At 33.7% G+C, this 26050-nt stretch overlaps 1 protein-coding gene across 1 annotated transcript in view; it reads left to right on the top strand.

The window, feature by feature from the left end:
• Positions 1–26050, top strand: part of KLHL1 (kelch like family member 1) — a 370435-nt gene that overhangs the window by 276170 nt on the left and 68215 nt on the right. The window contains exon 7 of the mRNA XM_038569718.1: positions 14529–14753. Within this exon, the coding sequence (XP_038425646.1) occupies positions 14529–14753 (225 nt within the window). The remainder of the gene's footprint in view (positions 1–14528; positions 14754–26050) is intronic.

The following is a 26050-nucleotide window of genomic DNA, read 5'->3' as shown; positions in this document are numbered from 1 at the left end:
TATTAGAAATGTAAGAGGTTTTCAAAAAATACAGTTTTAATTATTTCAAGACTTGTGGGATATCTACAGAATTCAAGGCCTCACCAATGATCCCAAATACTCTTTGGTGCATGACATTTAATCATTTTAGTAAAATTGAAACAATTAGAGTTGTGTGAGCTTTGTGATCTTTAGTAAGACAAATAACTCTTCCAAATGTTGGTGTCCCTCATATAGAGAGTGGGAATAATAAGATTACATATTTCTAAGACACTGTGAGAAATATTGACAGGAACACATGTAAAAAACTTAACTGATTAGTAAGTGATGGTTTTAATTTTTTTTTTTTTTTTTTTTGTGATGGTTTTATATACTATTCATTGCTGATAAATTTTTGTCCATACTTAAGCCTCTAGTCATTGATGTTTAGGCTTTTATGGTTCATAAACAAACCCAGCTAAGAAATATCACAGTGGTAAGCATCTGACTTCTAGACAAAGTTTCTTTTAAAAGGAAGCTTAGGAACAACATGAGTTCACTTATAAAAGCATATAGCTATGCTTTTGCATAAAACTTTGAATGTTGAGGTCAATTTAAACATTATCCAGATAAAAAATTAAAAACGGATATTATTTTTTACTATAATGATAATTAAATTAAGTATATTTTATAGAAATTATATAAATAAATTATTCTCACATATTCTACTATTCTTAAGCTTTACTGTGTCTATTGTCATAACGTTCTAGTAAGAGGTATTTTGTTGTACATAATTCCAATTTCCCTTTAAGTTTCTTGTTTATAGAATCTCTATAGGTGACCATTGCCAATGTCTACCTTTGAAGCATGGGGATAAATAAGTAACAGTTTCATATATTTGGCAATCTATAATTCTATTAGATTAAAATCATTTTCATGTGTTGAATAGAAAATGTGACTTTCTGATAATTCTGCTAATATTGCTTTTTCTCCCACATTAGGAAAACACAGATTTTATTTGTTTGTTTTTAATCTCTGACCCAATTATTGGAAAGTATTAGTTATGAAATTGGAGTATAATTGTCTCCCTTCAATATAGCTGGTTCTTCAGCATTTCTTGAGTTCTCAGATTACCAACTCACTCTTTTTGAATTATCTAACTCTGCTACAAATAGTCATACTAAATTCTAGTCACTGTTCATAGTGCTGGTAACTAAATAGTAAAAATCCCTGGCCTGTTGTAGCTTAAAATATATTCAGGAGACAATAAACAAACATACATGTTAGTATGAAATAGTTCATATGATGACTAGCTACAGAGAAATATAAAGTAAAGAAAGTAGGATGAGGAGTACAGGATGAAGGCCAGTGTTGCCATTTTATGAAGATTGGCTGGGGAAGGCAACTCTAATGAGTTAAATATGATAACGAATTACTATATGGTAATTCAATCCCTTTCTTTCAAAAATGGAGACTTATTTGATTTATTATAACAAAGAAACATTTGTTAAGTGTCATTTTCTCCAAATATTTCTATTATATTACCATTCTAAGAGCAGAGTTGGCAACTATGGCTCACAGCCCAAGTCTAGCCCGCTGTTTGTTTTGTATGGCTTTGGTTTTTACATTATAATCATTGAAATGAGCAAATTTAGTGATGCATTTAGTGAACATTTGCATTTTGTGAAATTCATATTTTAGCAGCCATAGAGTTTTATTGAACCTCCTTCTTTTGTTTACCTATTGTTTATGGCTGCTTTCGCTCTGTAAAAACCACATGGTTACAACAAAGAGACTCATAAGGAGACTCACAGACTACATTTTTTACTATCTGGCCCTTCGGAGAAGTTTTCCAACCCCAGCTACTGAAGCAAATAAGCATCTATACAGTATTTCTAGGAAACTTTAGTGTCAAATGTCATACTCTCTTGACCCAGTTTTCATGTATTGGCAATGGAATGGACAGTTTCTGTGCGTGTTTACTATATTCCACCACAAGCAACCTCTTAGTCTCCCTGCTTATTTGCCTAAGAGCATTCTTTGTGGTATTGAAAGCAAGCTCAGATTGCCTGGCCCTTGCATAGGAAACCCGGTGATGCCAATACAGGAGGGGTTTGAGCACCAGATGCAATCCTCCACCAACAGGGTATGGAAGTCTATGATTCTATTGTAAATTCACTTCTAGCCCTATCACTTTTCTCTGTTATGCTCTACTTACCCCTTTGTTAGGCAATTGTCTCTTCAATTATCCTTTGTTTTTTCTTTTTTTTTTTTTGGTAGGATGACAGTGAGTTTATCACAAGGAGACAAAAAGGCAACACAATAGCCTGTGCATGAACTCAATAACAGAAGTACAATGACTGATCACTTGCAGACTTTGAAAGAAGTGATGCGATTGGTCACCAATCATAATGTACATCTGTTATTTAAGTAGTGGTTTGTGCACTGAAGAGCTAGTAGCAAAATTTGCATTTTATGCAATTACTTACAGTTAACATATTGTGGTATCTGAAATTTGTTGAGGGATTGGTATTATTTAACTAAACCATGGTAAGTGAAATTCATACATATCAGAATCATGCCAAGACTATTTGAGGGTACATTGTAGAATTACACTGTTCAATACAGAGAAATAGACTAGGATGTTAAGCTGTGGGGTTGATGGCCACTGCAAGGTCCTTCTTATAGACATAAGCCTATGAAGAAGCAGCCCTCCTTTGCTTTGGCTGAAGGGAAATTAAGATTCTGATAGCCACTGCTCTCTTTTGACACAAAGCAACTACAGTATGTACCACAGCAGGCAAGCAGAGACCCTTCTGGCTTAGAGGAAGCCATGTAAAAGAGACCCTTGAACAACGGGAGGAGTTGGGACACTGACCTCTGCACAGTTGAAAATTCGTGTATAACTTTAAAAAAAAAAAAAGATTTGATTTATTTATTTGTGAGAGAGTACAAAGGAAGAGAGGGGTTAGAAGGAGAGAGAGAGAATCCTGGAGCAGACTCCAGGATTGGAGCAAGAAGCCCAATGCGGGGCTTAATCCCAGGACCCCAAGATTATGACCTGAGCTGAAGACAGAATGCTTAACCAACTGAGCCACCCAGGTGCCCTAGTATATAACTTTTGACTTCTCCCAAACTGAACTACTAATAGCCCACTGTTGACCAGGAGCCTTACCAATAACATAAACAGTTGATTTGCATGAATTTTGTATGTGTATCATGTTCTGCATACTTACAATAAGGTAAGACAGAGAAAAGAAAATGTTATTAAGAAAACCCCAAGAAAGAGAAAATACATTTGCAGTACTGTAAAAAAAAAAAAAAAAAAAAAAAAAAAACACAGTTCAATCCAGTGTTATTCAAGGGCCAACTGTTTTAGTTACAAAAAAAGAGTGAGAAATGGGTTAAAAGCTGAGAATTTTTCAAATTGATATTCTTTGGAGGAAAAAGAGAGACAATAATAATAACATTGAAATATTATATATTCCCTTTTTCATCTCACACATGACAGCCATGAATAATAAATGGAGGCTAAAAATACACCAAATGCACCACAGTAGCAGTGATTCTTGCCTTAGATCATGATGGACTGAGTGTATAGTCTTTTGTTTTAACATATTTCCATTGCCTCCTTGTTGATTGCATAGTTGTAGCCACACATCAATTATTAGACAACCAGGTGTCTGATCAATTAGATGGCTCTCCCTATATCTTTCATGTGAACTGAAAGAAAATTCTCTTAATAAAGTGAATAAGAAGAAAGTTGATTAAAAAAAACGTAAAGGAGGGAAAAGCATTAATTCTTAACTATAAAATAAAAACCACAATTTCCTTGAGAGTTTTTATCAAATCATTTGATTTTAGAGCATATATTATTATGACATTTAAATTTTTTTTTTTGACATTTAAATTTTTAATGTGTGCCTTGGATTTTCATATACTTAAAAAATTTAAATGATCTAACTTTAGGGATAAGGTCCTGTTATTTTTCTCCTTTTATTCAAAGGACTTGACCAGATTATTTTATCCTGAATTTGTCTCATCACACTGCATCATTATAAGCATTGTTGAAAGGCAAAAATGGACAGTAAAATAGGTGAAATTAACTATCTTGACCTGATTTTTACTTCCTTAGCTTGAGCTAGACAAGCTTCACTATCAAGAACTTTTAAAAAGCAGCTTTTAATACTGCAATTCTGCAACTGGATAATTTTTAAAGCATTTAACTCAATAGTAATTCATCACATAGCTTTAAGAAAATGATTCATTCACACTTCTGTGTCAGAGAAACCTGAGCATTTGCAATTAGGTGGGTGAAATAACTGTAAAATACTGGATGACTTTTTCTGAAGGAAGGCAATATAACAAAAGAAAGCTTATTCTTTCATCATTGCCCTTTGAGTACTGCCCTACTTGATGTCTGCCTCAGTAACTTCATTCAGTCACTTTGGATCCACTTCAGTACGTTCTCTTTGAACTTGAAGGATACCATTGGAGATTTATAGTTCAAGGTTATCATTTTGCACAAAATTCTAGAAACAACTCAAAACCATGGATAACATCATGCTAGCCTAAGCCCAGTTTGTTTTTCAGACACAAAGAATTGTTTTCTGGCTTCAGCATCTACTTTACTGGGCTCCTAACAGATATTTTAGGGGAGAACGATTCTTTCTCAAGGGTCTAGAGGGAAGAACAAAGTAAAGGTATTCACTTCCTTAACAGTCTTTAGAGTCAAGGAAGATGCTTATGTTTTAAGTTAAATTCTTGTTATTTATATCATTCTCAAACAGCCTCCAGACAAGGGACTTTCAGCCCTTGAAAGCCACGCTCTTTTTTTGTTTAAGATTTTATTTATTTATTCATGAGAGACACAGAGAGAGAGAGGCAGAGACATAGGCAGAGGGAGAAGCAGGCTCCCTGTGGGTATCTGAGGTGGGACTAGATCCTAGGACCTCGGAATCACAACCTGAGCCATAGGCAGATGTTCAATCACTGAGCCACCCAGGTGCCCCTCTTTTTTTTTTTTTAAGTTCTTATTTTAATTCCAGTTAGTTACCATACAGTGTTTTATTAGTTACAGCTGTACAATATAGTGATTTAACACAGTGCCCATCACAACAAGTGCCCTGACTAATGTCCACCACCTATTAAACACATCTCCTGACTCCTTCTGCCTCTGGGGACCATCAATTTGTTCTCTGTAAATAAGAGTCTGTGCAAGCCATGTTCTTTATTCAGGAGTAAAAGAAAGCTCTTTCTCATGAAAAGTGAATCACTTGTCAGTGGAGTCTTCTTTCATACCCTCATACTCATCAGAAAGAAACAAAACTTAGTGACTATCTTGGTTATAACTGTTTTGGGTATTTCTTCTGGGGAAGGGGTTAAAATCATAAGTTAAATTCTCCAAAATTTAGTACAATAACAACTTTATTTGGCTTTTTTCAGTCAGAGGATATGGGCCACATCACTGTACATCCTGTAGGTTTATCTATGAATGTGGATTGAATAATAAATTAGTGTGTTATGTGTATGGTAAAATGTCTACCATAATCATAAATTGTTGGGCACTCAGTGTATTCTTTTTGATCAATCTCTCTGTGGATGTACAGCTAATGATAATAAATGCACCTGTTTTCTAAATTAAATCTCCTTTTGCAGATCCACAGGTAATAAGTCTGTATGTGTTTGTGCATATGTTTCATACAAACCAGATCTTAATCCTCCAATGTGTGGCTCTTCCCTGGAAAAGAATTCCTCAGGGCTACTTTAAGTTACTTCTATGATAGAGACTTATAGAGAATGAGAAGTAAGAGATTCGTTTATTTATTTATTTTGAGAGTAACAGATTTAAACATATGTAGAAGTCACTGCACTTTCACCTACTGTGATACTGATGTGAGTCTTTAGTTAAAATGAGCAAATATCAAGAGATAATAGAGAGCCTTCAATTAATACATCTTTGTAAACTGGTAAACTCATTTATAAAAGACAAACATGTATTTTCCAAGAGTATAAATTAGTCTGGGATCAATAAGACCTACTGTTCTTTTTCAATGACTGGTGTTTTTGTTATATGGTAGGTGATAGGACTAGAACCCAGTTGTCATAATATTAATTTTTCTTTCATTCACTGGTACCCTCATTTTCAACAAATGTTAAAAAATTCTAATAGATATTATATGAAAATTATAATTAAGATATAGGGCATTTTAAGAACAATCTAAATAGCAGGATTTGGTTCATTTTTGGCAAATGTTGTGAAAATAAATATTTGATTTGAAAATGTTAAGTACATGAGTTTACATTTAATGAATATTTATTAAGAAAATGAATAAACTATACTGGTAATAATGCCTTAATATGTATGTTCTTTTGCTATAAAAGTTATTTTAATAAGGATGCCTGCGTGGCTCAGTGGTTGAGCATCTGCCTTCAGCTCAGGGCGTGATCCCGGGGGTCCTGGGTCCATCAAAATTATTCATTTTCTAAATCTGCTATAAATCAAGTAAAATTATTTATTAGAAAGCCTAAGTAAATTTTCTGAGGTTTACATGTTATTTATATGGTTTTCTGATTAATTGCCTACTAATATTATTAGCATATTACTATTTTGATGTTTCTAATTTACTTTTTTGATCTAAAAAGCCTTTTTATATATCAAAGAAATTCACCATTTATTAGATTTATAAAGAGTTTTTGTTAATGTTCTCAGTTTTTGTTTTGTTTTGTTTTGTTTTTCTGTGCATTTTTGATGGAACTACATTTTATATTTAGATGATTGGTAATCATATATGTATATATTTAGACATTTACTTTTTAAATTTTGAGTCTAGGATTTTCCCTCATGGGCCTTTCATCTTAAGTCTACCTAAAAGTAAAAATAAATCCCCTGTTTTTTTGTTTTTTTTTTAATCTTCTGGGACATTTAAGGTTTTAGTAAGGTGTAACCCAGGGCAATTTACTTAAAAATCTCACTGTCCCAGTTAATGTGTGTGGAATCTTGAAAAAAGAACCACTTAGTGGGTTCTGCAACTGTATGTGCTGGGCCTTAGTTATTGGTTCATCTCAAGCGCATGCAGTATGAAGAGTAAGGCAGGAATCTATGTTTGTTTACTTATTTTTCTCTGAGAGATACTAGTTATCTTAAAAATATTTTTTAAATAATAAAATGTTTTCCATTGATTTAGACAAGATGCTATTATTACATTATAAATATCAAGTATATTAGGGTTATTTCTGGCTTTCATCTCAGATTCATGAATACAGCTATTTTTCTTCATCATAAACATTTTTTAAAAAAAATCTCTGTAATTATAATACTTTTAAAATCTGATAGCCCATTTTTCTCTTAGGACTCCTTTGTATTAGAAATTATCTGGCTTTTAACTATGTATTTTTTAGTATTTACATTTGAATGTAGTATAATTACCTAAATACCTTACAAATATCATCACATCAATTGGGATTATATAAGATAATAATTCACATTTCTACAAACAAGTCATCTTGTTCAAAATTAGTATGATTCCATTCATTCAAATTGACATATTTCAATAAAGTTTTGCTTTTGTTCTTCATCTAGAACTGGCATCTATCTTGCTGATTTTTTTTTCTTGCTGATTTTTAAATAACACACTTTTAGTAGTGTTATTTTAAATAGATTCTTTATGTAATCTAGGTGAATTTAATTTTTTCTAAAGAAATTATACTGATTTTTTCATTTTGCTTATTTACCAACTTCCGGAAATCTTTAATTTTTCTAATGCCTTAATAATAATTTTAGTTATTAAGATGGATTATTACATAAAATACAAAGAACTAAAATTATGTTCCATAGTTTTGTATTCTCTTGGATAGGAGTAAAGAAGCATCCTTTGGCATTCCTGAATTTAGTGATATTAATTTAAATTAAATATAATGCTAGATTTTTGAAATATATATATCTACCTCAACACCTCACATTAAGCTTAATGGTATATTCACATTTATATCTCTATACATAGCTATGTATACAGCTACAACTACTTACAAAAGGTTTATATTTATAAAAGGGACAAATGTGATATTTTGTTGGATGTTTATTTGGTACATGAAATTATTATGATTATGAAATGTTTACAATGTCATCCTTATAAATCAGAACAAATTACCTAATAAGTAATGACTCATTTGTCTTTGAAAAATATTTCCCTTGCAGTTATATCTTTTATATGTGTAACAGTATTATCTCAACACTGTATTTTCATATCTAAACACATGAAAGTGAATGAGAAGCTTATTCCATGAAACATTCAAGAAATAAGTCATTCTTAATAATGCTATTTTCTTTAAAGCTTGAAGTCTTATATTTTATGTATCTCCCCGAAATATCTTTACTTTAAAATTTTTCCATTATGCTTCTATATATTTATTGGTTCCTTAAAGAGAATACATCCAAAAGAATTTAACCTTTTCCTAATGATTTGATGGCATCATGATCTCCATCAGTGTTGGTTCCAAAGTCTTTAGGCATTGTAAAATTGTTTTTAATAGCTGTGAATAAGTGTTCTATTTCAGTAAAAAATATATATATATATTTTAGGATTTTATTTATTTATTCATGAGAGACAGAGAGAGAGAGGCAGAAGGAGAAGCAGGCTCCATGCAGGGAGCCTAACATGGGACTCGATCCTGGGTCTCCAAGATCACGCCCTGGGCTGAAGGCAGCGCTAAACCCCTGAGCCAAGGCTGCCCCCAAAACCGTATTTTTATGATGGTTAGTCCCTCACTGTCAACTATTGCTGCTTTAGCTCCTCCAAATCACTTTCATTTGTTGGTTTGTAAAAAGTCTTGTGAGTCAGGTAACTGAGCTTACTAATAGGGCGTTAAAATTGTAGTAAAATGGTTTTGTGAGAAGACCTGAGGCCCTTTCTGTTAAGTTGAATAAAGGAGCTTTATCTTCTTTCTGGAAGCTTTCTTTCTGACATTATTTTGTTGGTTCAGAAAACTATTATCATTATTCTGTGCTGTGTTCAAGATATTTAAATTACAGATATTGAAATAAGTCCTGCTATTGGTCATGCCAAAGTGGAATGTACAAATATTAATTCCTATTGTTCTCAATTTAATCACATATGGCTGTATAACAAATAACTCTAAAGAGACCCAGATAATGAGCACTTTTTCTCAGTTTCATATTTTGAGACAGGAGCCTGCTGTTTGTTTTTTCATGAGGAAAATACTTTTTGTATTTGCATTGTATCTAATAACAACAATGTTGTGTTATGTTTATTCAACCTGGAAGACAAATACTTCATGAATTTTTAAATGCAAATTGAAACAAAGTGTACTTTATTGCTGCTGTCACAAATTACCACAAACAGTGGTTTAAAACGACTGTCATCTTTTAGCTTACAGTTCTGTAGATCAGGAGTCTAGGATGGCATGTCTAGATTCTCTGCTCAAGATCTCAAAAGGCTAAAATCAAAGTGTTGGCTAGGTTATGCTCTCATCCGGAGCTGGAAGCCATCTCCCAAGTTCATTCAGACTCTAACAAAAGTTCCCTGTGATTATAAAACTGAGGGACTGCTTCCTTGCTGGCTGTCAGGTGAGGAACACTCTGGGCTTCTACAGGCCACCTGTATTTCTTCTCATGTAGCCCATCTTCAAACCAGCAGGTCTAGTCCAGTTCATGCTTCAAATCTGACTTCCCCTTCTGCAACTAGCCAGAGAAATCTCTCCATCTTCAAATCTCTCTGATTTCTCTTTCTACAACTGGCCAGAGAAATCTCTCCATTTTCAGTGTTCATGTGATCAGATTATCTTCCTATATTAAGGTGAACTGTAACAGCATAACAATTCAATGGAGTGATTTCATATCCCATTCATGGGTTCTGGGAAATAAGTCATAAATCTCAGAAAGGGGCCATTTATAAAACTCTGCCTGCCATATGTATTAAGTGCAATTAACTTGTTCTATAATCAGGGTAAGGTGGTAAAAAGATGTATTTATCACTGTGGGCTCTAGAACCAGGTTACTATAGTGGATCCACTAGTTATTATCTGAGAGACAGTGGGCAAGTTACTAAAGCTTTTCCTGATCCATCTTCTTTTCTATAAACTTAGCATAATAATAATACCTATGTCATCAGTTTTGAATAAAAATTAAACGTACTAACACATGTAAATCTCTTAGAACAGAGGAAGTACTCACTAAATATTATCTATTAATATTAATATCCTATTTTTAGGTCTACTCAAAACCTTTTACTCAATATTTATTAAACAATCATATTTCAATAAAACATGCATAGTGGGCAGCCCGGGTGGCTCAAGCGGTTTAGCGCCGCCTTTGGCCCAGGGCCTGATCCTGGAGACCTGGGATCGAGTCCCATGTCAGGCTCCTTGCATGGTGCCTGCTTCTCCCTCTGCCTGTGTCTCTGTTTCTCTCTCTCCTCTCTGTGTATTCTCAGAAATAAATAAATAAAATCTTAAAAAAAAAACATGCATAGTATGTTAAGTAATCTTGAATAATATATGTGCCATGATTTTCATTGATATTATGAATACTTTTTACAGAAAATGATATTTTAGGAGTTATTTCAAATAAAGCAAAATAAAAACTTTGTATTATTATAAATGCCAGGCACCATGCCTTTAACTAGTACATAGTCTATGATAAATTATGAAGTATCTAAAAATATACAGAAATATAGGTAGTCCAATATCATAAATATAGTCTCAAAAATACCTACCATTTTATTTCACATTATTCTATATGCCAAGAGTGAGATCTAACTTTGAATTATATAACTTCATTAAGTTAGGAAGTTTTACAAATTGCTTTAGATTCTATTGAGTTTTACTACACATTTTATAAAATTATATTATTTCTATACAAAGTTATAGCTCACAGAATAATAGCAACATTCTCTAAAAGAGATAATGCAACCTTCAAATGCTTTAACATAGAGCCTAGAGTTTAAAACACAGAGCAATAGGGATCCAACTAGTCCTAATAATAGTCCTCTATAGTCAGAACTGCTCATTATACCTGTTTCAATGGGCCTATACATTATTTTAAATTGGTTGCTTAGATTTATGGTTTGGAATCTCAGAATGGATGCTGTCCATTTTATCAAAGTTGTCAGGACTCTATTGTGCCTGCCATCACACATTTTAAAGTCATGCAGGCATTTGAGATAACTAGTGACAGTTTCATAAATAGGGTCACTCCAAAGTAACTACATGCTAAAATAAATTCTTTTTTTTTAAAGATTGATTCATTGATTGATTGATTGATTTACTCATGATAGACATAGGGAGAGAGAGAGGTAGAGATACAGGCAGAGGGAGAAGCAGGCTCCATGCGGCCAAAGGCAGGCGCTAAACTGCTGAGCCACCCAGGGATCCCCTAAATTTTCCTTTTTAATGTCTCTCAAACTTATGACTTATCAGAACAACAGTCCACTCTTACTCATATTCTGTTTTTTTAATTTAGGTAATGACAAATATTGCCTTTATTTTAAGGAACACAGGGTAATATTTCTCAAAGAAAATGGCTTTGTTCATCCTTTGACTCAGGCAACCACTAAGAGGATATATATACTCTAATAAGCAAAGAAAACCAATAGATTTAATAAACAAGATGATTTACAAAAAAAATAGTGATAGAATTGATAAGTTTATATTGATAGCTAATGAAGTATACTGGTGAGAAAGTTTCTTCTGTTTAAAATTTATTTATTTATTTGAAAGTGCAGGGAGAAGTAGAGGGAGAAAGAGCTACATACTCAGCACAGAGCCCCATGTGGGGCTCGATCTCATGACCCCAAGATCACTACCTGAGCTGAAACCAAGATTCAGCTGCTTCACCAACTGTAGCACCCAGGAGCCCTGAGAAAATTTCTTAAAGAATGTTATTATTAATCATTTTTCTTAGAAAAAGAGGAAGCATATTCTTAACTTTGTGATCATTGAAAACTAGATAAAACATTCATATTGCATGCTGACTGAATAAGGAAATAACCAATTAGGCTGGCTATTATAAGTAAGCTTTGCAAATGAAATCTTTCTATGTTTTGTATTACTAAACTTTCTATAACTATGCAGATTTCAATAGTGGAGTGAAAGTAGGCCTTTTCTTCTGGTGCAGGCAGAATAATGGCTTCCCAAAGATGTCTACATCCTAATCCCCAGAATCTATGAATATGGTAGCACAAATAGCAACATAGCAAAGTGGAGGTGGGGGAAGGGGGCAGGAGTATTAAGGCTGTGAAGGGAATTAAGTCAGCTAATTAGCTGACTTTAAGCAACCTATTCTACATTAAATAGGAATGTTCTACATTAACTCAGATTGTATGGGGGTGAGCCCAATGTAATCACAAGTATCAGTGTCAGACAGATGTAAGGTTGTTGGCTTTGAAGATGGAAGAAAGTGTCATAAGGAATATGGATGGCCTGTGGAAGATGGGAAAAGCAAGAAATTCATTTCTTCCCTAAAGCCCCTGTCAACACCTTGATTTTAGCACAGTAAGACTTATTTTGAACTTCTGACCTCCAGAGCTGTAAGATAATAGATGTGTGTGTGTGTGTGTGTGTAAGTTACTAATTTTGAGGTCATTTTTTATAGCATCTGTAGGAAATTAATGTAATCTAATTTGAAAAAAGTGAAGACAAGGGCATACTCCATTTCTGATGTAACAACTTTAGGATAAAATGAGTAGGTCACCTTTGAAGGTTCAGAGGGAAAACACCAAAGAAGTAAAAAATCCTGCCATGTGTTGAGATTTAAGTTACATGAAGCTTGTTTGGATGAAACTTTGAAACTCACATCAAGTCTTCACTTTCCCCTTTGAATAACAACACCTTTGGGTGCTCAGCGGTCATAAATTTCACACATTTCCAACTATTTCCTCTTCAAAGGATGACTGGATCTCAAATTCTCTGCAAAGATTTTGACTAAGGTTTGGGACATTATGGAAAGTACAGCTGTACAAATATATACATCCTTGTCTACTCCTACCTGAAAAATATGGGTGTAATGGAATTGGGTTCATTAAGATTAGGTTGCACTATTTTTTTCTACTATCATTTATCAAGGATTAGACAGACAAGAGAGGTACTTCCATATTATTTAATTTTTAGTTAGGCATTCAAGAAATCCCAATGTTATCAAGATAGCATTCAGATGACCTTGAAATTTTTGAAAAGTTAGTTCACTTTGGAATTCTGATTTGCTCATTGTTGAATAAAACATTAAATGTAAAATATAGCAAATATATTTAAACATAAATCATACTTGTTTAAATAATTCATCTTGTGTTACTAAATAGTATAAATGATTTTATGAACATTACAATTTATTTTTATTACGATAATTATTATTTTATAATACTTCATATTTAGTGATATGGAAATTAGCTCACATTTTTAATAACATCAAAAGATGGATTTAATGCATCTAACCTAGTATCTATATTATTACCATTTGTTACCTTTGAATAAATATTGAGCATACATTATATCATTTTTACTTCAGTTAGCAAAACTTCTCCTACACGTTGTTTATATTTGTTTAATTCAGTGCTGGCTATTTTCTAAATGGTAAATGAGTTCCCCTGATGAATTCTTTCCTCGTTTGCAAACTTTTATTATGTAACAAGTAAAACAGATCTTTAATGAGTAAGTAAAGAAAGAATGTTGACTCTCTCAGTAGGGATATTTAATCATTGAAGATAAAACATTGGTGATTCTGAGTCTGAACATTAAGATCAAATACTGAAAAACAAGATTAGTGTTTGCAGCAATATTTTGCCATATAAACATTTGAAAACACTTTTAAGGCAGATATTTTTAATTGAAATGTGTAAATGAATCTATGAAAACATATCTATAGTCTTCTTTTAATTTCTATATTGCTAGTCAGATTTATTGCATTTCTCAAATTTATATGTAAAAAGCTTGTAGGAAAGATAAGCTATTTTATGTAGAGATTATAACATGATTGATAAGGATAGAAAGTCATTTTATACCTCTAAATTTTATTAAGCTCTTCCAAGATGCAGTTTTTTTTTTTTAAGATTTAAAAAAACCATAGCTGACATTTGTTTATTTGACTTCACATTGACTTTTAAAAGTGTTTTGTTATTTTAAGGCATGAAGAAAATTTGAGAAAGATGGTAAAGAATTTATTAAATTCACTTCTCTTCACTTTCAGAAATCACATAGAGATTATATAGAAATTCCACTGGGATTATGTTACCTTTTCTAATATCAGTAACAGAAGTTGTAAAATCTACTGACAAAACTATACCATGACCACAATGATTCCACCGAATCAACAGTTTAGTATGAGACCATTAAGTAATTCAAACAAGTTATATATTTGCATCTATTTTGATCATTATTGTCTGCCAAGAAGAGAAAATAAGGCAGTGAAATTACTACTCCCTTTGGTTTCCTGCCACACTTTCTTTAAGAAAAATAAATGTCACAAGAGTGTTTTCACATCTTAATTTGTACACTGCCTTGAGCAATTTGTATGTTGGATTAGTAGTAAATGGTGACTATTTGATTTTATGTTTTATCAGGAGCTACAACTATAGAGAAATATGACCTAAGAACAAATTTGTGGATCCAGGCAGGGATGATGAATGGCAGGAGATTGCAGTTTGGTGTGGCTGTTATTGAAGACAAACTCTTTGTAATTGGAGGTCGAGATGGCTTAAAGACATTGAACACCGTTGAATGTTACAATCCCAAAACCAAGACTTGGACTGTCTTACCACCAATGTCAACACACAGACATGGTCTAGGTAAGATCTCTTACTTTCTTGATGCTATTTTTAGAACATTTATTGATAGTGAAAATGCATGTTAAAATATAGTATTACTGTCATCAATTACCATTAACTTTAGGTAAATTATGAGCTTATTTGGAATATTTTTTATTCCTGACATTTTCCTGTGTTGACCAGTGTGAGTTAAACTGTTGAGAAGAATGTTAGAGATACCAAAATAAGTAGATCTCAAGCTATCCTCAAAGTTTTCACAATCTGACATTCATACAATATGTAAAGTTTGATATGAATTTAAAAAATAAAAAAGTAGAACTATCATGGAGAAGCCAGAGTGATACAACTCTGAGGAATAGATAGGTAATGTGCATAGAGAAAAAATTAAGATGGCTCATTCCCACATTGCTGGATAGACTAGCCTAACCAGACCTTTGCACATAATTGACTTCACCTTGAAAAATCTATGGAGAAAGGGCAATATGGATTTAGAGAAAGAACAATATTTCAATTGACATGAGAGGTTGATAATATAGGATTCAACTGATTTTTACTGGGGAGTAACCTGGAGATGGGAAGAACTATATTGGAATTCAGAAGATCTGGGTGTGAGTCTTAAAGCTACCAATTGACATGATTTGAGGCCAACACTTAAACTATGAGCCCTCAGTTTCCTGATTTGCCATAAATTCAAAGTTATTAAGTAGATTAAATCTAATGATGACGATGAATATAAAATTGTCAATTGTGTAAATTATTGAGTCCTATACAAATATTTGAAAAAGAGGAATGTAATAATGGCTAAGAGTTCCTGAATTTGTACTTTGTATTATGGGGATTATAAGGAGAAGTAAGGAGAAGTGCAAATTACTTTTTATGAAGACCTGAAATATGCCAGGTAGTCAACTAAGTGTCTTGCATATATTTAGAATATAAACATTAGAGAGGTATCAGGCTTTAATTGCAAATCCACTAATTTAGACATTCAGAAGCAAGCAATATTATAGAGCAATTCAAAAATATATTAATTATAATTCAACTTTGAGGTCTTCAGCACTGCATTTCCTATTCTTGTCACTCTACCATTGATCTAAGCAAAAAAATTTTTTGGAAAGTAAATAAAATAGCTCTGAATTAAAGCAACTTACCTTTTTCATATTCTGGTTTACCTTCCTTTCTTCACATTAGTCATTAGTAATTTAAGGAATAGGAATAAGTGTGTGAGAACCTTTTCTTTTTTTTTAATATTTTTTTTTATTTTTATTTATTTATGATAGTCACAGAGAGAGAGAGAGAGAGGCAGAGACACAGGCAGAGGGAGAAGCAGGCTCCATGCACTGGGAGCCTGATGTGGGATTCGATCCCGGGTCTCCAGGATCGCGCCCTGGGCCAAAGGCAGGCGCCAAACCGCTGCGCCACCCAGGGATCCCGTGAGAACCTTTTCAAGTTCAAAACTTCTGTTCTTTAAATAAAAAACATATAATTTATTTAAATGACATGGAATCCAATTATAATATGGAAAACATGAACAGCACATGATTATTCCTAAGTAATATTCATGAGTATAAAGATTTTCTCATATATATTTTTTCAAATATATTGGAGGATTTTTGCTTTTGCATCCATGTGAAAGCTGTATGTGTTGTTTGTTTTATCTGGCTATCTAATAACTACTTATATTTGGGTGAAATACAGAGAATAAGCACTCTGGATTGGAATTTTTGGAATTTAATGTCTCTTCCCCTTTTGTTTTAGACAATTCAATTATTTTGTATTAAGGTATGCTAAAGTTCAATTATGTACGTTATTTGCATGCTAAGAGAACATACTTGAAAATACTTCACCAAAAACACATCTTACATGGTGTTAATTTCAAGTGTTTAAAGTGTACGGTAATGATTTGCCTCAAAATACTATCACACAGGTTCTAATTCTTTAGGTAACAAGGCTGGGCAAAATGGTAACCTTGGATATTGTATTTTAGTTTTTCTTATTTGCTAAGAAAAATAAGAATGCTAAAGGGTTCATTGTAAAGGTCCATGTGTAAGTAAAGCAGCATAGCAAATTATATGAACTAGTAAGTACCACAGGTATTTGAAGCGTAGTGCAGTATTTCACTACACTTGTAGTGCACAAGTTTTAGTAATCCATTAGCAATTGTAGTAGTCCATATTTTCATGCTTAGGCCTTGCTTACTTTGTGTTTTTTGTTCTGCTTCACTTCTATTATCAAGTGGATCACCTCTCCTCCATATCTCATGCCACTGGTTTCCTCTATTTTTACTTCCAAGTGGTTATTGCTTCCTGTCAGTTTTTTAAAAATTCGCTACTACAATACTCAAGATCTGACCTTGTTGAGTTAGGGCACCATGTCTGGACGTAATTCTCATTTCAGTGTGCCTCATAGATTGCCAGCAATGCCTAGTATATAGAAAACTGCCTTCAACTTGGATGTGAATCAGTTGAAGCCAGATTGATAGCAATATAGGACATATGTGTGTGCTCTGATGAAGCTGAGTGTTTCCTTTATGATCAATCACAGTCCTCATCATCAGTTGAATCTCAGGAAGTTCATCATTCTGTATCATACTCAAATGGAATAAATTCCTTGGCCTAAGATTCTTGTTCTTTCAATATAACACATCAATCTTCCTCCCAAGGACTACCATTACATTGATGTTGATACTTCTTATTTAATCCATCATATCGTCCAAGTTTAATTTTATATGCTTCCCTTTATCCCTTCCTGATGGCTAATTTTACTTTCTAGCCCTCCCAATTGTTCTTAATCTGTGTGCATCATGATATTTCTCCCATGTATTGATGTCTTGATCTTAATTAATTTTGTTTTTTACATACTCATATTCCTGTTTGGTGATTCACTATAATTGCTTTCTTCTTCACATTATTAATATCCTTCCTTATCTTTGTGAGGCATATAATAAATATATTATGCCTATTTCAAATTCCTATCTGCCTCTTTAATTAATTCTTTTTTGTTTATTATGTGGTCAACCTCCTCTTCCTTTCCTCAGCTCTCTCCTCTTACTTTTCTCTTTCTTCTGTTAGTCATTATTTTCCTCCATAAGTTTCTCTTATTCCCCTTTTTCCTCTACTTCTTCTTCCTCCTATCTTTTTCTTCCTTCTTTCCTTTTTCCTTTTCTTATAATCCTATTTAATGGTAATTATTAACCACTGAAACATGTAATTTTTAACTGTGTTTTTCAACTGTAATTTTTAAGTCACATGGGTATATCAGATACTTTGGCTAACTGAATGGAAATTAAAGCATATGTCATTCTTTGTGTTGTCCCAAAACATTCAGGAGTGGGTGGGGAAATTTTGCCAGGGTGTGGAGCCTTGACCCTGCAAGCTGAGTCTGCCCAACCTATCTAATATTATTCCTAACACATAACCATCAGGGACATATCTATTACTTTCATTTGCACACAAATGTCCTTGAGTCTTTTTCGCCTGTGATGCCCTAACTATAGGCCTGGGAGCTGGGATAGAAAGGGAATATTCTGAACCAGAAAGTCCGTTTGCTTCTGCTGTTAATAATTCCTCATCTAAGCTGGACTCTGATGAGATCCCAATGTCATCCAGCCTATTATGGCAAGTTCTTATGGGTGCTGCTCTTTCCTGCCAGTGTATAAGATGCACTGGCTTATCTTTTTTTTTTTTTTTTAAGATTTTATTTATTTATTCATGAGAGACATAGAGAGAGAGGCAGAAGCAAGCTCTCCGCGGGAAGCCCGATATGGGACTTAATCACAAGATCCTGGGATCACGACCTGAGCCAAACCCAGACGCCAACCATGAGCCACCACAGTGCTCCAAAAAATCTGTTTTTTTTTTTTTTATTTTATTTGCTTATTCAGGATAGACACAGAGAGAGAGGCAGAGACATACGCAGAGGGAGAAGCAGGCTCCCTGAGGGGATACTGATGCCTGATTGATCCCCAGGACCCTGGGATCAGGACCTGAGCCAAAAGCAGACTCTCAACCACTGAGCCATCCAGGTGCCCCATTAGCTCATCTTTTGACTACATCAAAAGAGCACAGAAGAAATTTTCCCCCAAGATAATCACCCAGGGCAGTGTCATGAATTTTTGTCTCACTCAGTAAATCACAATTGATTTCTGTTTCTCATTATTTTTTACAGTCTTGATGTTTGTTTTTCAAAAACACATCATGATTCTCAGTTTCATGCAATCTCCAGGACTGGGTCTGAGTATAAACCAACAGTCCTCTGTGCTAGTTTTTTATTTTTTCAGAAATTAGAATGTCTCATTTTATTTTCCATATAGTTAATCAACATCTATTCTGTGATACACAATGAAATTACAAAATTGACTATATAACCCCATATTATACATGGGATGAGGACTGGAAGTTACAGGCTAAAGTAAAATAAAAAAAAATACATAAATAAAATTCAAGACATTTTTGACCTATATAGCTTTTTTCCTACCTTGATTTGTATAGGAAAGACAAAAACTTGCATATTTTTTGAGAAAGTCACATGAGTTCTTTGGTTGCTAAAAATGATTATTTGACCAAAAATGTTTCATAGCTATCAATAAATGAAGAAAGCTCCTTATGCTGAATAAAATAGCATAGAACAATTATATGCATATTACATCTGTGATGTCAAGGGAGCAATGCATCTGCCTAGAGAATTACACTAATTAAGGCCGCAGTTCTCTCAATATGCTAAGAGCTTTTATTTTGACATTTATATCTTTGAAGCACATAATTCTAGATACCATGCTTTTTTTTTCACTACATTTTATATTACATAAAACTGAACATGACATTACTACAATAAAGTCTTTACAATTATGTCTTTTTAGGAGAAATTGATAAGGTGTAAGAATTATGGTTTATTATAGATTTCCTATATGCTAGGCATCATGTTCTATGTTAAATATATGGTTATGGTAGGAGTTGTTGTTTTTGTTTTACTTTCCTTTCTTTATTCCTTATTCAAGGTAAAATGCACATACCATAAAGTTAAGTATTAAAGTATAAATTGAGTGCTTTTGAGTATGTTCACAGTAGTGCTGCCATCACCACTATCAAATTCCAAAATATTTTTATTATCTTAAAAAGAAACTATGTACCCAATAGCACTTGTTCTTCATTGCCCCATCTTTCTAGCCCTTGGCAATAATTAATATACTTTCTGTCTCTATGGATTTGCCTATTCTGGACATTTCATACAAAATAGAATCCTATAATTTGTGGCCTTTGATTTATGGCATATTTTACATAGATTGCATAATGTTTCAAGGTTCATCCATGTTGTATCATGTATCAGCTCTTCATTTCTTTTACGGCTGAATAATATTCCATTGTTAGAATTTATTACATACATTATATTTATACATCATAAACAGAAGAACATTTGGATTGTTTCCACTATTGGACTATTATGAATAAAATAAAACTGCTATGAGCATTAATGTGTGGATTCTTTTCGGTACTATATGTTTGCAATTCTTTGAGGTCTATATATAGGAGTGGAATTGTAGAGTTATATAGTAACTCTATATTTTACTTGTGGAGAAACTGCCAATTGACTTTCAGAATGGTTGCACCATTTTCTATCCCCACAGTAATGAATGAGGGTGCAAATTTCTCCACATCTTTGCCAACACTTATTATTTTTTCCTTTTATATTATAATTATGCTTGTATATATGTAATGGTATCTCACTGAGGTTTTATATGCATTTCTCTAGTGAATAATTCTGAGAATATTTTTATGTTCTTATTGCCATTTAGGTATGTTTTATCTGATATTTCTATTCAAATATTTTGTCCATGTTTTTGGATTATTTATCTTCTTATTGTTGAGTTTAATCATGCTGAATGTCTTCTGCAAGATATAAGATTTTCAATATTTTCTCCTATTCTATGCATTCTATTTGAACTGTCTTAATACTGTCCTTCGGGGATCCCTGGGTGGCGCAGTGGTTTAGCGCCTGCCTTTGGCCCAGGGCGCGATCCTGGAGACCCGGGATCGAATCCTACATCGGGCTCCCGGTGCATGGAGCCTGCTTCTCCCTCTGCCTATGTCTCTGCCTCTCTCTCTCTCTCTGTGACTATCATAAATAAATAAAAAATAATAATAATAAAATAAATAAAAATAAAATAAAAAAATGCTGTCCTTTGAAGCACAAAAAAATTTAACTTGATGAAGTCCAACTTAATTTTTTTCTTTTATTTCTAATGCTTTTGGTGACATATCCAATAAAATATTGTCTAATCTATGGTCATGAAAATTTTTGCCAATGTTTTCTTTTAGAAATATTGTATTTTTAGGATTTAAATTTGAGAATATGATTCACTTTTAGTTTTTGTGAAGAAGCAGTTCAATTTAATTCTTTTGCATGTTGTTCCAGTACTATTTGTTAAAAACAAAACAAAGTTTCTTTCCCATTGAATTGTCTTTTTAGAAAGAATTATATATTTATTTTTTAAATTTCAGTAAAATTAATATATAGTGTTATACTAGTTTCAGGTATACAGTATAATGATTCAACAATTCTATACATTACTCAGTGCTCATCATGATAAGTATACTCTTAATCCCCTTCATCTAATTCTTCCATCCTCTCACCCATCTCCCCTCTAGTAATCACCAATTTGTTCTTTATATTTAAGAGTCTGGTTTTTTTGTTTGCCTCTTTTTTTCTCTGTTCATCATTTTGTTTCTTAAACTCCACAAATGACTAAAATCATATGGTGTTTGTCTAAAGGAAGCCATCAACAAAACAAAAAGACAACCAACTAGATGGGAGAAGATATTTGCAAACGATATATCCATTAAGGGGTTAATATCCAAAATATATAAAGAACTCCTACAACTCACTACCAAAAGCCAAAATAATCCAATTGAAAAATGGGCAGAAGACATGAACAGACATTTCTTCAAAGAAGACATACAGAGGGTAAACAGATACAGAAAAATATGCTCAACATCACTCATCAGCAGGGAAATGCACATCAAAACCACAATGAGGTATCACCTCACACCTGTCAGAATGGCTACAAACAACACAAGAAACAGCAGATCTGGCCAGGCTGTGGAGAAAAAGGAACCCTCTTGCACTTTTGGTAGGAGTGCAAACTGGTACAACTATTCTGGAAAATAGTATGGAGGTTCTCCCCAAAATTAAAAATACATGATATGACCCATTGAATTGGCTTGGTATGATTGCCCTGAATCTATAAATCAGTTTGTAAATATTGCATCCTTAATAATAGTAAATCTTCCAATCAATGGACATTGGATATCATTTAGTTTATTTAGTCTCTTTGTACATCTTTTGCTAAATTTATTGCTAGTTTATTATTTTTGTTGTTATTATAAATGAAATTCTTTTCCTATGCTCATTTTCAGGTATTTCATTACAAATATATAGAAACACAGTTTATATTTATATATTGAATACTTAGCTTGAAACCTTGAACATTTTTATTAGATTAATAAGGTTATGAAACTCTTAGGAATATATATATATATATATATATATATATATATATATATATATATCATGTTACTTGCAAAGAGAAATGCTTTTACTTGCTTTTAAAAAATCGTATGGTCTTTACTTCTCTTTTTTGCCTATTGGCCCTAGATGGAACTTCCAACACAGTATATTTTTTTAAGATTTTATTCATTTATTTGAGATAGAACAAGAGAGGGAACACACACAAATGGGGGAGGGGCAAAGGCAGAGGGAGAAGCAGTTTCCCCATTGAGCAGGGAGCCCACCTTGGGGCTCTATCCCAGGACCCTGAGAACATGTCTTGAACCAAGGCAGCCGCTTAACCAGCTGAACCACTCACATGCCGCTCCAGCACAATACTAATATGAAACAGCAAGAGAAGACATTGTTTCCTTGTTCTTAAACTAGGGGGATAAAGTTTCAATCATTCACCATTAAACATGACGTTATCCATTATTTGCGTGTGTGTGTGTATGCTCTTTATCAGATTAAGAAAAGTGCCTTGGGAACCCTGGGTGGCACAGCGGTTTGGCGCCTGCCTTTGGCCCAGGGCGCCACCCTGGAGACCCGGGATTGAATCCCACATCGGGATCCCGGTGCATGGAGCCTGCTTCTCCTTCTGCCTATGTCTCTGCCTCTCTCTCTCACTGTGTGCCTATCATAAACAAAAAAAAAAAAAAAAGAAAAAAGAAAAGAAAAGTCCCTTATATTCCTAGTCAATTGAATGTTTTATCATAAGAGATACTGGATTGGGATGCCTGAGTGGCTCAGCGGTTGAGCATCTGCCTTCGGCTCAGGGCGTGATCCTGGCATCCCGGAATCAAGTCCCACATTGGGCTCCCTGTATGGAGCCTGCTTCTCCCCCTGACTGTGTGTGTGTGTGTCTTATGAATAAATAAATAAAATCTTTAAAAAAAAAGATATTGGATTATATTAAATGCTTTTCATGTATCTATTAGAATGACCACGTGATTTTCCCTTTGATTCTGATACTATAGTTTATCACATTATTTGATTTTCTGATGTTAATCCACCTTATTTTTTTTTTTCAGAAAAATATCACTTGGTCATGTCCTATAATCCTTTTCTGTTGGTATATTTAGTTGACTAGTGTTTTGTGAAAGATTTTTCATCTATATTTGTAAAGAATATTGGTCTGTAGTTTTCTTTTTTTAAGATTTTATTTATTTATTCATGAGAGATACAGAAATTGAGTAAGAAACATAGGCAAAGGGAGAAGTAGGCTCCCTGCGGGAGCCCTATATGGAACTCTGATCCCTGGACCCAGGATCATGCCCTGAGCCGAAGGCAGCTGCTCAACCATTGAGCCACCCAGGTGCCCTTGGTCTGTAATTTTCTTGTGATATCTTTGGCTTGAGTATCAAGGTAATACTGGCTTCATAAAATGAGTTGGGAAATGTTCATTTATCTTCTATTTTGTGGAATAGTTTGTGAATGATTAATGTTAGTTCTTTAAACATTTAGTGGAATTCATCTGTAAAACCAAATTTTTTTTTTAATTTTTATTTATTTGTGATAGTCACAGAGAGAGAGAGAGAGAGAATGAGGCAGAGACACAGGCAGAGGGAGAAGCAGGCTCCATGCACCGGGAGCCCAACGTGGGATTCGATCCCCGGTCTCCAGGATCGTGCCCTGGGCCAAAGGCAGGCGCCAAACCACTGCGCCACCCAGGGATCCCCAAAATTTTTAATTACTAATCAATCTCTTTACTTTATTGATCTGTTCAGACTTTCTGTTCTTTCTTGAGTCAGTCTTTAGTTGATGGCTTTCTAAGAATTTGTCTATCTCATTACATTATCTAAATTATTAACATACAATTCTTCCTAGTATTCCTTTATAACCCATTTTGTTTCTGTAAGGTAGGTAGTAATGTTCCCTATTTTATTTCTAATTTTAAGAATTTGACACTTATTTCTTTTTGCCTTGTTCAATCTACTTAAAGACTTCTCAATTGTACCAATCTTTTCAAAGAATCAACTGCCATTTTTTCTGGGTTTCTTTATTTTTCTATTATTCTCTATTTTATTTGCCTTCATTCTCCTTTTTTGTTTATATTCCCTTCTTTCAGTTTGCTTTGGTTTGCTTTTCTTTTTATGTTTTTTATAAAAGATTGATTTGAGATCATTCTTAAATTTTTACATCTATACACTTCCATGCTTTAGGTGCACTCTTTTTTTTTTAATAATAGATTTATTTTTTATTGGTGTTCAATTTGCCAACATACAGAATAACACCCAGTGCTCATCCCGTCAAGTGCCCCCCTCAGTGCCCGTCACCCATTCACCCCCACCCCCCACCCTCCTCCCCTTCCACCACCCCTAGTTCGTTTCCCAGAGTTAGGAGTCTTCATGTTCTGTCTCCCTTTCTGATATTTCCCACACATTTCTTCTCCCTTCCCTTATATTCCCTTTCACTATTATTTATATTCCCCCAATGAATGAGAACATATAGTTTGTCCTTCTCCAATTGACTTACTTCACTCAGCATAATACCCTCCAGTTCCATCCACGTTGAAGCAAATGGTGGGTATTTGTCGTTTCTAATGGCTGAGTAATATTCCATTGTATACATAAACCACATCTTCTTTATTCATTCATCTTTCGGTGGACACGGAGGCTCCTTCCACAGTTTGGCTATTGTGGACATTGTTGCTAGAAACAGCGGGGTGCAGGTGTCCCGGCGTTTCACTGCATCTGTATCTTTGGGGTAAATCCCCAACAGTGCAATTGCTGGGTCGTAGGGCAGGTCTATTATTAACTCTTTGAGGAACCTCCACACAGTTTTCCAGAGTGGCTGCACCAGTTCACATTCCCACCAACAGAGTAAGAGGGTTCCCTTTTCTCCGCATCCTCTCCAACATTTGTTATTTCCTCCCTTGTTAATTTTCCCCATTCTCACTGGTGTGAGGTGGTATCTCATTGTGGTTTTGATTTGTATTTCCCTGATGGCAAGTGATGCAGAGCATTTTCTCATGTGCATGTTGGCCATGTCTATGTCTTCCTCTGTGAGATTTCTGTTCATGTCTTTTGCCCATTTCATGATTGGATTGTTTGTGTCTTTGGTGTTGAGTTTAATAAGTTCTTTATAGATCTTGGAAACTAGCCCCTTATCTGATACGTCATTTGCAAATATCTTTTCCCATTCTGTGGGTTGTCTTTTAGTTTTGTTGACTGTATCTTTTGCTGTGCAAAAGCTTCTTATCTTGATGAAGTCCCAATAGTTCATTTTTGCTTTTGTTTCTTTTGCCTTCGTGGATGTATCTTGCAAGAAGTTACTGTGGCTGAGTTCAAAAAGGGTGTTGCCTGTGTTCTCCTCTAGGATTTTGATGGAATCTTGTCTCACATTTAGATCTTTCATCCATTTTGAGTTTATCTTAGGTGCACTCTATAAGTTTTGGTGCTTTGTGTCTTTTTTCATTCCTCTCGACGTGCTCATATTTACTTTTTAAATTTTCTTTGAAGTGTGTTTAATTTCTACATATTTATTATTATTGTGATACAAATTACATGTTTATACATTATATATTCATCAACACAGTTCTAAAATTACTGCTTTCTATAGCTGTCTTTTAAATAAGATAGGAGAAAAAAGTTGGAAATAAAAAATGCATTTATACTTTTTAAAAATCTTTACCTTATTAGTGCTCTATTCTCTTCATGTGGAGTTGTGTTACTGTCTAAAAACACCTACATTTTAGCCTGAAGGACTTTATTTAGTATTTCCTGTAGGACAGGTCTGCTAGCAACAAATTCACTCAATTTGTTTTTTAACCTGGATTT

This window comes from Canis lupus, chromosome 22, assembly GCF_011100685.1.
Source record: "Canis lupus familiaris isolate Mischka breed German Shepherd chromosome 22, alternate assembly UU_Cfam_GSD_1.0, whole genome shotgun sequence".
NCBI lineage: Eukaryota > Metazoa > Chordata > Mammalia > Carnivora > Canidae > Canis > Canis lupus.
Note: the sequence above shows the minus strand (reverse complement) of the source record. Positions and strands in the feature narration are given on the sequence as shown.